Here is a 14941-nt window from a genome sequence, read left to right as displayed (position 1 = left end):
TACATTTATACATTGAAAAAAACATCAACGGTTATCTGGAGTTGAAAAAGATCATCCGAAGCGTTGACTGCTAATACAGTAGGATGGTGATGATAAATTTGAAAAAAATATTTGACTAATCTTTTTATAAAAAGTTTTATACTGAACCTCAAACACTTTTATGTAGAGTTAACGAAGACGGCGGAGATACGAGTTCTGAGCACGAGGTGGCGTTGTCTTCTCCCGACCCAATCAGAAAGACTTCTCACTCGTCGCAGAACCAATCAAACAACAAGAACGCCGTTCTGCCGTCCGCGGCTGCAGCGAACGGAAACGGAAACTCGAATAAGGATCAGGAGCTGATGTCCGTCGGTTCTGCGCCTTGTGAGTTGTAAAGTGAAATAAAAATGTTTTAAATGCAATTTGATTAAGTAAGAAAAAAGATGGTGTTTTTTGTTTCTTTGTGTGTTATTCCTTATTTGTTTGTTAGTAATTAGATGGTGTTTGCAATCGATTAGTTACATAAACAGTGAAGCTATTTTTAGTTTTAGTTCAACTTGTGGTTACTAGTTGACACAAACAAACAAAAAACATGAAAATTAAAAATATTTTTTCAAAGGTTTTATGAAAGAATTTTTATATTTTAGCAAAAGTCAAAATTAGTTTAATTATAAATTTATAACATTTGCCTGAGTATGGTCGTTTAAACGACAATTTTTTTCATACTAATAACGTATATAAGTTATAGAGATTTTTACGTACTGATTCAAAATAGTTTTGTAACATTTTAAACTTTATCAGCTCTACTATTATCTGGCTACGAATTCAATCAAGGAGCTGTTTTGTGGGGCCAGCAATTCTCGTCTTTGTTTCTAAAGAGATGGATTCATTTTAAGCGAAACTACAAGGTAAATGTTTTCTGGTTATTAGGGTATAATGTTTAGACTATAAATTAATAAAATATTGCAAAGATAACAGAATGTAACGACATTTAAACAAACTTTATATTTACAACATAACTGAAATTTAAATTTAATGATAAGAACTGTGATCGTATCACAAACTTATTTAGTTCTTGAATTTTACTACAACAATAGTAATAATGTTTTTTTTATGTTTCTTGTATCCAAAAAGACATTAATGGTACTTTAATTAAGTTAAAAAAGTCTTTAGAACTTTTAGGTATGCTCAATTTTAAAATTATTTTATTGATCATGTAGTAATAAAATGATATAAGTGCATTTTTAATAGAATTTAAACAATATAAATATTGTGACAGGTCGCCATCGCTCAGATTCTAGTTCCTGTTTTTTTCACTGCGCTTGCCATCATCAATGCAAAGATAGATGTTTTTGAATTCGAAAACACGCCTTTTTGTTAGTTGTTTTTTCAATACTTTCAGTGTTAGTTTTGTTTATAGAAAAAATCCTTGTAAATTAGTATTGTTGATAAAACCCATAATTTATTTATTCATGTGAAACGCCATCATTTATATTATTTCATTTGTTTGATTTATTTAGCACTCTCTTTGGACGCTTATGACGAAACGACAGTTGTTTATTCAAATAACGGTGCTGATGAGCTTGCTAAAAGTTATTCTGATCAATTTAGTGAGTTTTGTTTGTACTTCAATGTAACAAATATTGTTTTTAAAATAACTTACTAGCAATTTTAAATGACTTTTTTTCTGTTTGCTCTAAAATAAAACTTTTTAAAGTTGTACTCACAAATTAAAGTTTTTTTCTTTTACTTAAAAAATTTTAAGTATTACTATTGCAAGCAGTCTAACTCTTACATGTTAACATAGTTTAGTTATAACTTTTAAATTTTTTGTTTTTTTGATGAAATCCTTTTTACATGCACATTTTAAATTAGAACCGAATCACATTCCTCTGTTAGCTGAAGACGCCGATTTAAAGCTGATGGAAGAAAAAAATATCACGAATGACTTTACACAGTTATATTTAATCGCTGGAACCATGAACAAAAGTACATTTTTTAATGAATTTTTTATTATCTAATATTTGAATTTTATAAATATTTGTCTAAAGTATTAGTTTGTGCTACAAAGATAGTATACTTAAGTAGTTTATTGAACAAAAAATCAAAAAAAAAAACGAAAAATTGCTTAATAATTTTTTGGTTCAAGGACCTGGGTACACAAAAAGACCTCTCGGTCATCGAGTTGAATAAGTTTAAGTGTTTTTTTTAAGTGTAAAGTGTTTCTAAAATTAAAAAAGGAACTATGAAAACGGAGTTAGTTGCTAATTTTTTTAAAGAATATTTAAAAGGGTATACTAACTTAAGATTGTTTTGTTGCAAAGTTGCCACACACTCAGGCTTGGTTGAATTTTTTTCCAGTATAATTCAGGCTAGTTTCGATGTCTGTCTTTAATCTTAGACTAGTTTTTTTCTTAAATTTTTAAAAAAGTATTTAAGTTCTTTTTTTTTTTGGTAGTTCTAGGTATTAAAGCTTGATTTACATTATTTTTTCAAGTTCATACTAATTTTTTTTGTTTCAGTTTTCTGATTAAATCAGGCCAGTTTTAGGCTAGTTTTTTGTCTACCAGACTGGCTTTTTTTGTCTCAAATAGTGGCAACCCTGTTACTGAAATAAGTTTGAGAGTGCTTAGCTGTCTTTACAAAAACTTTTATACAATATTTTCAACTCATCGGCACGTTTAAGATTTCTTTGCAGTTTTAATTTTATTTTTTTGTCAACCACCAAGAAATAAAATGATCATAATAATGAGTGTATAATGTATAAGTTGAAATATTCAAATAAACCAACCACAAAACAGCAGCCGACGACAGAGTGTTTGCCGAAGCACTTTACAACGCGGAGGCCTTCCACGTGGCAGCCACCAGTCTTATGTACATGGACCAGGCATACATCAGGTACACATCTAATAGGAACAACTTCAACTTACAAGTAGTCAACTGGCCTCTACCCAGGCAGGTTGATAACAAGGTTGAAGCGTTGTCGATCAGGTGAGATTAAAAAAAAAACTCTGAGCTTGATTTTGGTGTTTTAAAAAAGTATAAAATAATACTGTTAAGTTTTTGTGATATAAAACAGAGAAAAAATTAGAAAAAAAATGTAACTTATGTTCAATGGTAAGTTTGTGTTCTAACCACGTAATAGTTTTTTTTTTAATAATTTTTTTAAATTACCGTTTTAATTTAGAAAAAACGTTCTTATTTATTATCGTTTTCTTTAGTTTAATAAACTTAACAAAAGTAGTTATATAACATATGACAAAACAAAACCTTTCTTACAATTAAATGTAATTTTTCTTAGCACACTGACGGGCTTCCTGGTGGCGTTCAACTTGGTGTTGGGTTTGTCGTTTTTGAGCGCCTCCTTCGCCACCCTCATCGTGAACGAGCGCAGCGAGGGAGCCGCTCTCCTGCAGAGGCTCACCGGAGTCAGCCCCATCATATTCTGGCTGTCCGCGTTCGCCTTCGATCTCATAAACTTTCTCGTTCCCTGCCTCATCACCATTGTGAGTTTGTTGCAAGATTTTTTAAGGTTAATAAAAAAAGGTAAAGCTTAACAGTTTGTGCAGTTTTGTAATTGAAATTGTTTAGTATATTAAAAGAATTTATTAATAAAAAATACCTCGAACAAAGAAATGAAAACAGTCGATAATTCTAGTGAGCAAAGAATTTAATATTTTCCAAATTAACAAAAAAAAACAACAAAGTTCATGAGATGTTAAAATACAGTTTTGTAATTTAAATTTTGTAATGGAGAAATTATCAACTCAAAAATTAACCCCAACCAATAAACAGTTGATAATATTGGTGAGTCAAGTTGATGAGTACGTTGCCAACTTGCACGTTCTGATTCTCGTCTTCCTATTGTACATCACTTGCATGCTGCCATTCACCTACGTACTGTCCTTCTTCTTCGACGAGGCGTCCACCGCAGTGGTCAGGTTGACAATTTTCAACGTCATTTCCGGCCTCGCCAGCCTCATAACCATACAAGTTCTCAATTTGCTGCGTCAGTTTCTATTTTTTGTTTTTTCGAGATAGAATAGTGTATAAAAGCTTTTTTTTTATGTATAAAAAAATGATGCTGATTCTTTTTAACTTGCTTTTTTTGACAAAAGTGTTTAATATAAATATAGGTTCGTAAATTTAATAACTTATTAAGATACTTTCAGTTATTAGTAACTTATGAGTTTAAATTTTTATAGTGCGTACCGTTTTAAAGCTTAACAGATTATTTTATTACCATGTTCTACTTATCATTTTTATTGTTAATCATTTTGATAATTCTTTAGAATTCACGGAAACTGTGAAGGTGTTGGAATTTTTCTTCTACTTGTTGCCACAGTTCAACATTGGAACTGCATTCCAGGACGTTTACACGAATTACAAGTACATTGAAGTTTGCAAGAAAGACGAACTGAGTGAGGAAATTTGCAAGGCTTCAGGTACATTTCGAAGAACATTTGTCTCTGCAATTTAGTCGTATAGTTTGTGCTGATTTGAAAATAAGTTTATTCTTCTGTTAAAAATTTCCCATACTGATAATGACAGTTCAGTGATTTCGTTATGTTAAGTTATTTTCTTCACTAGTCACTTTCGTCAAAAAAAAACGTTTTGTCAAGTTCAATGTGATAACAACAATTTTTTTATTTACTATTCTTTTACCTTGTTAGTAATTTTAGATTCGTATTTTTAATACCTGAAATTCCTTAGGCTATTTTGATACTTTTAATAGCTTCCTACAGTTTCAGCCCTATCTAAAATTTGTTTTCTATTTTATTAAAATGGTGACAACCGTGTTGAAATTAAGTCAAAAAATTTTGATTAAAATTTTAGCATATTTTATCTCCTTTTCAAGCACGCATAAAAAACCCTTACTTAATTTGTTAGTTTTAAAAGCTATAGTATTTAGATTATTTAGAAAACACTTAACTTTATGTGCAAACTTAACAGTTTCAACAATATTTATTTTAGTTGATTTTAAGAGAGCAACCTTGTTTAAAACATTGAAGTATAGCAGTCATGTTAACTTTTCATTTAAATATTATCTGAACAAGTGGTTTTGCAGATATCATCTACCAGGAAAGCTACTTGTCGACAAGCAAGCCGGGAGTTGGCAAGAATTTGCTGTACATGCTGCTGATATCTTGCCTGTCGTGGATAATATTAGCTTTCATCGAGTACAATCTCTTGTATTTGGCAATCAACAAGGTTCGCACGCTGACCGGTGTCAATTCATTGGTAAGTAGTAAGGTTGGTGTAAAAGTTAAGTTTTAAACTCAAAAAGTTTAAATTTGTGCACCACATGTTTAAGAAACTGAAATAAAATCTTATTATACATAAGTTGTCGAAAATTCCACAGTTTTTGAACTTAAACTTGATTTGAAACCATACCGAATACAAAAATTATTTACACTTACTTCTTATGAAATACAAGCCAAAAGCAAACATTATAAAGCAATACAACCTTTAAAATTTTTTGTTGTGTCTCTTATTCTACTATTTTCAGGTAACCAACTATTTTTAACCTAAAATTGATTTTAAATTGTAACAAACATATATAAACTTATATCAAACTAAATACAAGTTAAAACTAAACATTATAAAACAATACAAGTTTCCAAATTATTTTATTTTTATTCCAAATCTCAGGTAAGATCATCTTCATCGGCAGCTCCGGAAGACGAAGATGTCGTTGAGGAGAGAAGAAGAATCAGCGAAATGAATTTGCAAGAAAAAGACAATTCAATCACAGACAGGCTCGTCGTTAAAAACCTCACTAAGGTTATTTGAATTTAACAGTTTTTTGTCTCATAGAAAAAGTATTACAGGCTGATTTTTCCGTAATAAAAAAGTTTTCAATAGTTTAATTAATAATTTTTTCAAATACAAAACCATATAATATATTTTATGATTTCACGGTTGTAACAAATTTTATATCAGGTCTACCAGAAGCAAGTGAGGTCGAAGGACGAAGAGAAGTTGAGCAAAAAAGAAAAGAAGAAGGCTTTCATGGCGGTGGACCACATAACGTTCGGGGTTCCGAAGGCCGAGTGCTTCGGACTACTGGGAGTGAACGGCGCCGGCAAAACCACCACCTTCAAAATGCTCACCGGCGATTACAGGGCGACCGAAGGCAACGCGTTTCTCACCTACCCGCCGCCCGGCTTTAACATAAAAGACAACCTGAACAGAGTGAGCTGATAATTTATTTATTAAGAAGTTGTATCAGATTTACTTATAAACATATATTGAATGAAAAGTGATTTTTCTTTTTATATTAATTACTTTGTTAGTTTCAACGCCACATCGGGTACTGCCCGCAGTTTTCCGCTCTGATCGACCAGATGACCGGGGAAGAGACGCTCGTGATGTTCTCTCGATTGAGGGGAATACCGGAAGTGCACATAAGCGAAGTGATAAAGCAGCTGGCCAACATGCTGGGATTCACCCAGTACATCAATGTACCGTGCGGCACTTACAGGTATAAACATGATCATTATCAAAAGGTGCTATAAATTTATAAATACCAAAGAGTTATAAAAAAAATTAATATGTTCTATATTCTCTCATGTTATCCTTAGAACTAAATAAGAAAAGCTAATCATTTGTTGCTAAACATTATTACGAGAAATTATTTGACTTTAAGAAATAAAAGTAAAGTTTAAGATTTTAAAATTACCTAATAATTTTTCTCAACTTCCAACTAAAGCGCAACTAAACTTTCTGAGTTCTTTTTCAACTATTTAATGTTATTTCAACTTAATTTTATACAGCGGGGGGAACAAACGGAAGCTTTCTATCGCAATTTCATTGGTCGGATCGCCTCCCCTCCTTCTGCTCGATGAGCCCTCTTGTGGTATGGACCCGCAAGCGAGAAGGGACATGTGGGACGTGATAAGCGAAGTGAGGAAATCGGGAAAATCCATCGTCATCACCACCCACAGGTTTCAATGTTGAAAAATAATTAAAAATCATATGTTAATCTTAAAAAATATATAAAATTCATAATTACTTCGAACTGTGTTTGTATCTAATAAATAGATTTATTATATTACATAGTAAAAAAGAATATTAACTGTTTTAATACAGAACTAGATGTTTTTCATGTTTAATTCTATCATGAAGAATTAATATATAAAATTAATTAATGTGTTTAAATATGTTCTCAACATGTTTTAAAGGTAACTGATTACTGAACATTATTATTAAAAAACTGAACAGCATGGAAGAATGTGAAGCTTTATGCACAAGACTTGCCATCATGGTCAACGGAAAAATCCTGAAGATTGGCAACTCGCAGCACCTGAAGAACAGGTTTGGAAAAGGGTACAATTTGGAACTTTCGACCCACGGATTCACCAAAGACCAAGTTCAAAACATCATGAGGGAAGTGCTGCAGCGATTTTCAGGTAATTAAATGTTAAAATTGTTTTTCTGTATTAGTTAAATTTATTTTTCATCTTAAGTTTTCGATCAAAGTTATAATTTTTAATTGTAAAGGTTTGTTTTACGTTTTTCGGGTAAAGATTTTCTATCGAAGTGGTTTATTTTTATCCTTATAATTTATAGTAACTTTGATATTAGTTTTCTAAACTAATAAAGTGTTAACTTGTATGTATTTTTACAATTAACTTGAATTCTCTTAAAAGCTTATAAGTTAAGAGTTTTGTTTGAATTGTTTTAGGTTCAAAGTTCAAGGATTCTTACAACAACTCTTTGCTGTTTGACATTTCGCAATTTGATTCTGAAGGTAAAGAAAGAGGATTGGCACAAGTTAGTTTCATAAAATTACATTTTTATAAATTCTTTTATAGAAGTACAGCTAATATTTTAATTTATTTGCAGATCAGTTTTAAATGTGTTGGTAATAGTGTTAGTTTTTATTAAGAGTATTTTATTTCAAAATATTTGTTTTTATATAATTTAATCATAAATTAATTCAAACTAATACTACAAGTTTTTATTGAAACTAAAGGAAACATTTTTTTTCAGACCGGCAATAAGTCTTTATTACTGTTCAGAAAATAATTATCGTTTGTTTTCACAGGCTTTCGAAATAATGGAACAGGTGAAAGTAGAGTTGGGAGTTGAGAAATACACACTGACCCAAACTTCGCTGGAACAAGTGTTTCTCAATCTGACCAAGTACAAAAGTAAAACCGTGGAAAGCAACGAAGTTGTTGAAGTTGATGAATATTTGGTCTGAGTTTCAAAATAGTTAATGTTTTCATATCCAGTAAATATTTTAAAATCTTCGTCCAATATTTTTTGAATTTTTTCTAATTTCTTTAATTTATTCATATCTAATATTTAGGCCGTACTTTTAAACAAACTTATTCAATTCAATTTGACTTTTTTCGTTCAATGTTGTTCTGAATTTCATGACATATTTAATTTTTATTTGTAATTTCTATATGTTGACCGTAGTTTTTCTTTTTATAGGTTTTTTGCCATGAAATTTGTTAACATTTTTAGGCACTGTAAATAGATTTGAAATTTTCTACACAGCTACTATTTACGAAAAATCATATACACTTTTTCAAACTCATTTTACACAAACTTTACTGCAGTATTGAAATACCTTTAAATATATTTTTTTTTAATTATGTTGCAATATTAAAACAGTACTTAAAGAGTATTTTGCTGCTGTGTTGCTTAGTTTATTGCACTGTATATGTAGAATTTTTATTTTCAAAAAAAGTTTTTATTCGTTACTAAATAAATTTAAAAAAATTCTTTAATTTTTCACTAATTGTTGTGGACTTAAACGTGTTCTTAGTCAGTTTTTTTTAAGTGTTGATATAACTATCACAGGAAAATAGGAATTTAAGTAAGGTTACCTCTTTATGCAGTTATAAGTTTGTTTCTGATTATAACAAAAAGTTAGCTTATAAAACATTTGTTAAAACATACAATTACTTTATTAAACACAAATTTAAGGTTTGTTTAACTTGTTTTTTATACAAAGTGCAGTACGATTACCGATAATGTACCATTTTTTATAGATTCGGCTGAGGCATGCAATAAATTTAAAGTATAAATAGAACTCAAAAAAATTTTAATTGTTTTTATTCATGGCATAAAACGAAAAAAAAACATTAGAAAACAAGATCCTTATACGGTTATAGTAAACAAAGCAAAATTATTTAAAGAAATGTCTAGTGTCTATAAAAATAAACTTAAATAGATCGTATGTTTAAGTAAATAATTAGACATTCGCTTTTATGTTAAAAGTGTAAAACTGTAAGGTACGCTACACACTTAAGATTCGCCTATTTTATAAGAATCAACGTGCGTAGCTTATCAATTTAACTCTAGGGTACAGTGTTCATCTTTAGAGTTGTTTAGTTGATAAACTGTTAAAGTTGGTAGCTCTAATCATTTTACGAGGTCAATTTAGCAAGTTAAACAAAAATCTGTATATTAGACTTTTTGTTGTTATAATTGAACCTTATATACAGTGCTCAATAGTTTATATTCAATGAAGAGGGAATTATATATATTGTGGAATTAAAAAATAACATAGTTAAATAGTTTCACACCTAAAGTATAAAGCTTTACATGATCTTGAGATTGTACTTATTATTAAACTAGAATCGAAATTTACACAAAAAATTCGGTTATGTTACAATTTAATAGTCTTTAATAGTTAGTCAAAAATTAAAAACAACTGTACAGTACAAAACTTTGATACTTTTCAGATAATACTAAAATTGTTTGTTCAAAAATGTGTTTAATTAAGGCTTGGGAAATTATTTTAATTATTATTTTAGTTTTTTAAATTTTATTAAGGCTTGGATATTTGCGCTGATGGCTGCAAATATATTTTGAAAGGGAGCAACTGCCGTTAGGAGAACATTATTTACAAGGCAACAGTTAACTCTGACCTTGAGGAGAAGTTCTACATCGGCTTATGCTCAGTTCAAACTCCGGTATGCTAACCAAAAAAATCCTTTAAAGGTGGTGTAAACAAAAATTAAACTGAGCTTTCAAAGTATGTTTGCGGCCTAAAGCGTAAAAACATTGATTTTAGAATAACTCGGGAGGTGATAAAAAGAGCACAGACAATAGCAGATGGTAATAACCAGTGATGTACCGAACTCACTATCAGGGTCCGGATCCGGCCGGATATTGTTATTTTTGTCTGATATCCGGATCCGGCCGGGTTTTGATATGAAAAAAAGATCCGGTTCCGGCCGGATCTTGATTTAAAAAAAGGTTCGGGTCCGGTTCCAGCCGGATCCTAACAGAGATCCGGCCGATTCGGATCTAGTTAGTAAAAAAGAGCATACTGAAAAGTATTTTTCAAAAACAAACCCTGTGTAAATTAAAAAGAGTCATTTTCGTCAGTTAAAATTAAACACATACCGTGATTGGCTAATTTTGTACACGTGACTAATTTACATTTGTTTACATTTAAACTATGAAAAAAACATTTCAGAAATTCAACTCTTTACTTATGTTGTAAAATTAAAAACTTTACTACCAAATTGTCAACCTTATAGCTAGCTGTTCTACTGACTATTAGATTAAAGTATTTTTTTTAGTTTTTAAAACCTCATTCTGACTCAGGCTAGTTTATACTCACTCTAACTAGTTTTATTTTGACTTAAACAGTGGCAACTATGCTAGTTTGAAAATTTTTGGAAATTTTGAAAATCTAAGGCTGCCTCAAGCTAGTTTGGTTTTTTATAAAAACTCAGGCTAGTTTTAAAATTTTTTGAAAAACTCAGGCTAGTTTTCTTTTAGATTTTGAATTAGTTTGAGCTGATCCAGTTATCAATATTTTTTGATTTTCTAGTTAATTTTGTTCAAGAACTTGATTTCAGATTTTTAATTGTAAATATTACTTAAAGTTGTCAACCTTGTGGCTAGCTGTTCTACTTATTATTAGATTAAAGTTTTTTTTTCAGTATTTAAAAACCTCATTCTGACTCAGGCTAGTTTATATTATACTCACTTTACAGGGTTCCCATATCCCTAGATTTCTCTAAATATCCCTAGATTTTTGCAATTATAAAAAAAAAACTTAAATTTCCCTAAATAAAATTGAAAAAATCATGAATTTTCCTAGATTTCTCTAGATTTTACTTTTTTTTTAGTGCTGGACTAATTTTTATGATATATATATATATAATATAACATATTGACATAATATGACTGACTATCCGGGTCCAGATCCGGCCGGATATTGCCATTTTTGTCTGATATCCGGATCCCGCCGGATCTTGATATGAAAAAAATATCCGGGTCCAGTTCCCGCCAGATCCTAATTTGAAAAAAATGAATTCGTATCGTTTTGTCGACATATGAAAAAGATCCTTTTGAAATAAAATAAATTTTAAAGTAATTCATAGTCACTTAATTGTATTTTTGTCAATTTTTAACCGTTTGTTTAGACGGAAGATTAACTTTTGCAATGAATATTTGTACTGTACAACATTCAATAATTACGTCATATTGTTTTTTGTATAATTTTTGCATCTTTGTTTACCAAAGAGCTATTTATTTTAAATTGAACCAGCTGAAGGTTTAAAACTATTTTTTTTGTCTTTGAGTGTTGTCTTAATGAAACATATGTTCTGGAATTTAAAAAATTTCATTTTCCTAAAAAAATTATTCCTTTGAAGTTGTCTCCGTAGAAAGATATTAAGTTTAAATAATCACCTTATTACCTCTGTATATATATATATATATGGTCTGTTTGCTTTTCTGTAGAAAATACAGGTCAAGAAAATATTGATCAAATCAAATCCGAGCCATTCAAGTTCAATATCAATTTTGAAGAAAACATTAGTATAATGGGAAATTACACAATGCTTATTCAAATAGAATGTTCCTTCTGGAAACACAGAACATCAAAACTTTTCTTGAATTTTATTATTTTTTTTTATTCAACTTTACCAGAGAAGACAAAATTCTACAGTGATATGTTTGCATTTCTCAGATAAGGAATACTGCTTAGAGATTTGCAAACAGAGGGGTTAAATTTTCTTAGAAACTTGCGATTTCGAACAGTTAAGCGACTTTATTCATCAACCTTGACAACATATTGATGGTAGTCTTTTAGTTCCACTACTACTCCACTTTTCCCCTAGTTTTTAAAAAAGTTACTCGTTTGGTTTTCTATCACCACAATTCAGTGGTGGAAACGATTTTGTGTGCTCACTTAAATTTTCGAGAGACTTCACATAACGAATACTGAAAGATTCTTCCTTTTTACTCCATACGTCACGCCACATTTTTGAGATCTGCGGGTTATTGTAAGTCATAACACTCTTTCTGACGTAAGGTAATGACTTCTTCAAATTTCGTCCCAAAAGGTTCAGTGCAGGGTATAGTTTGCATCTCGGATCAGGCGTATTTCTCTGCTTTAGTAAAGCTTGTACCATTCTATCGTTTTTAGTTCACCATTTAAATCAACGTTTTCCATTAACAATCGCTTTACTGCTAGTTCTGCTCTACTGTTTGATATAAAATGATATGCAGATGACATATGATGGTGTAAACCCCATTGTTTTAGAAAATCCTTGGTAACTTTTGCTGAAAACTCTTGAATACTATCTGAATATATTTCAACTGGAACACCAAAAGTAACAAAATACGACGCAAAGCTTTACATAGTCCTTATGAACCAGACTCATTTGTACCTCATTTTATTCTTTGTTGTTCTGTTCAACCTGTAAGTTTGTCAGCGGCTACAAAACAATGCCACCCTCTGAAAAAAAATTAATTACAGACAATCGATTCAAAGGGAACTTTTGGAATGAATTGTTCATTTGGAGGTAGGAGACGATTACTTTGGGATTTGTGCGGTTTTCGTCGCCACCCAGTGTATAGAAGAACGTTTTTCTGTCCCTGTAACTCCTTTTTTTTCGCGTTTTTTTTGCTCAAACATATTTTTCCTACGACCTCAGCTACAAAAATTGTCAAGTATTGTGTATGCAATCCACCTACCAGTAGCGAATTTGACTCATCAGCATATTTATTGTTTCTTTTATAAAGTTTTTTACGGGACTTTATCCAGCATTGTTTACGGGCAGAACATTCAATGTACCTCTTATTTTTACTGCTCTAAACAAATTTATCAGTTAATTTATTATATATGCTACAAGTTATTTCACCACTTGGTCTTTGTGTTGTTTTCTTTAAGGATTTGTATGACAAAACTGAGGCCGTAACAGCGGGTTTTGACATTGCATCACGTGCCATTTCTTTTGCTTCAATAAAGCCGATTGTTTCATTGAAATTTTTCTCATCTAGACTTTCCTATCCTAGCACCTCTTTTCGGATATCTTCATCTGCTAGACCAGTCACCAAAATATTTTTAAAGATTATGTTTGTGAAGTCTATCACTTGATTGCAGCCATCTTTTGGGCAAGTACAGGTGTAAGAGTATGTACTTGTGTTTTCAGTCGAATCCTGTTTTGTACTAAGGAAGTCTAATCGTCGGACAACAATTGAAACAGGAATGACTGCTAGCTGCTTGATTATCCCTAAAAGCTCTTGCTCACTTAAACTTACTATGTCAGTATGTCCCCCTAAAATAGCATGGCTTAGATCTTCCTCACAGCACTGGTACAGTTGGCGACGTTTTTCTGTCTCTGTTATCTCTTTGCCGTCTTTAAACATAGTCCATTTTTGCACAAATATGTTTCAACCTTCTTCATTACAGTCTCTCCCTATTCGATGACGATTCATCATTGGTTTTGAAGAACTTGCATTAATGTAAACATTGTTGTGAATGATAAGCAAAGAGGCAGCTACAGAAGCATTGACATCTGGTGTTTCATATGCGCAACTCTCAAGAGGGCATTTAATCACAGGCATTGTTGATTCAACTGAATAAGATCTTATCATAAATAAATATCTTTCCTGGTTAAGTTTATTCACAAACTAATTAAAAGAATGATAAAGTCTGGAAAACATAATATAATTAAAGCTAGTTAAATACTTATACAATTCCTAAACACCTTTTTAATTCAAATTTATTTTTGTTACTACGAGTTTTTTTTAGATTCTTCCTTCAAAAGCACAAAACAATAATTTTAAGTAAATATTTGAAAAGCTTTTATGGTTTAGCTAAAATAAAGTGTCAACTTATATTCACTTTCATTGTTTCAGCTAACTAGATTGTTTTTACTGCATTTTATAATAAATTCTTGGTTTTATATTTAAGAACAATTTGAAGTAGTCTAATAAGACACGGTTTTTTAAATTCTGAACGATTTTTTCTTAAAAGAAATTCTAGTATAATTTGAAAACTATGCAGTCAATGGCAAGTAATTTACCACACTAACAAATTTATTTTATTATATATAACAAAAACTTTGTTTATAGTTTAGGTTATATGTAAAAAACATTTTAGGTAAATTAAAATAACTTTGATAACAATTTCGAAAAATAAAACTTAGTCCAAACTTTCATGTCAACTAACACATTTTATTTAAGACTTATTTATTTAGAATCTTCTTTTACTATTTGGAAAAAAAAAAAGCAAGATAAGGTAATTATAAATTTTTAGTATTTAAAACAGTTCAGACAAATGTTTTAAAACCAACAAATGCAACACTGCTTAATTCATTTTGCAGATTAATTTACTATATTTATGCTAAAAAGGATCATGTTGTTTGACCGTACTGAGTATTAAAAGTTTGTGATAGCTTTTTTATGTATTACAGGATCAACATTTTCAAAGTGTTTATGTACATTTAAATATTATATAGTTTGCTTCTGTCAGTTTTTTTGATTACAACTTATAAAGTTTTGTATTTGACTTGTCGTCTAAAATTGAACGTCTATATTTAAACAAAACGTAATGGTTTCATATTTTGCAGAAAATTAATTTTACAATAGAAATAAGTGAAATTAACTGTAGTAGTTTTAGTAACTTAATGTTCTTAAAAAATATAGATCTACCGGATGATAGCTAGACAAGACATTAAACTGTATCCGTGGT

General features: G+C 30.3%; 1 protein-coding gene across 4 annotated transcripts in view; it reads left to right on the top strand.

Annotated features, from left to right (window-relative positions):
• LOC145837080 (phospholipid-transporting ATPase ABCA3-like) overlaps window positions 1-8643 on the top strand; it is a 31793-nt gene extending 23150 nt beyond the window's left edge. For 2 of the 4 annotated variants that reach the window (XM_082944849.1, XM_082944852.1), the window contains exons 21-37: window positions 167-363; window positions 781-887; window positions 1259-1355; window positions 1500-1589; window positions 1855-1968; window positions 2781-2970; window positions 3281-3485; window positions 3775-3988; window positions 4272-4424; window positions 5048-5232; window positions 5632-5763; window positions 5923-6174; window positions 6276-6463; window positions 6756-6926; window positions 7204-7391; window positions 7667-7755; window positions 8030-8643. In XM_082944849.1, the coding sequence (XP_082800975.1) occupies window positions 167-363; window positions 781-887; window positions 1259-1355; window positions 1500-1589; window positions 1855-1968; window positions 2781-2970; window positions 3281-3485; window positions 3775-3988; window positions 4272-4424; window positions 5048-5232; window positions 5632-5763; window positions 5923-6174; window positions 6276-6463; window positions 6756-6926; window positions 7204-7391; window positions 7667-7755; window positions 8030-8188 (2731 nt within the window). In that variant the 3' untranslated portion in view covers window positions 8189-8643. The remainder of the gene's footprint in view (window positions 1-166; window positions 364-780; window positions 888-1258; window positions 1356-1499; window positions 1590-1854; window positions 1969-2780; window positions 2971-3280; window positions 3486-3774; window positions 3989-4271; window positions 4425-5047; window positions 5233-5631; window positions 5764-5922; window positions 6175-6275; window positions 6464-6755; window positions 6927-7203; window positions 7392-7666; window positions 7756-8029) is intronic. The other 2 variants (XM_082944850.1, XM_082944851.1) reach the window with 2 other exon arrangements.
• The last annotated feature ends 6298 nt before the right edge of the window (window positions 8644-14941 follow it).

Source organism: Thalia democratica, chromosome 5 (genome assembly GCF_965202585.1).
Source record: "Thalia democratica chromosome 5, ktThaDemo2.hap1.1, whole genome shotgun sequence".
Lineage (NCBI taxonomy): Eukaryota > Metazoa > Chordata > Thaliacea > Salpida > Salpidae > Thalia > Thalia democratica.
Note: the sequence above shows the minus strand (reverse complement) of the source record. Positions and strands in the feature narration are given on the sequence as shown.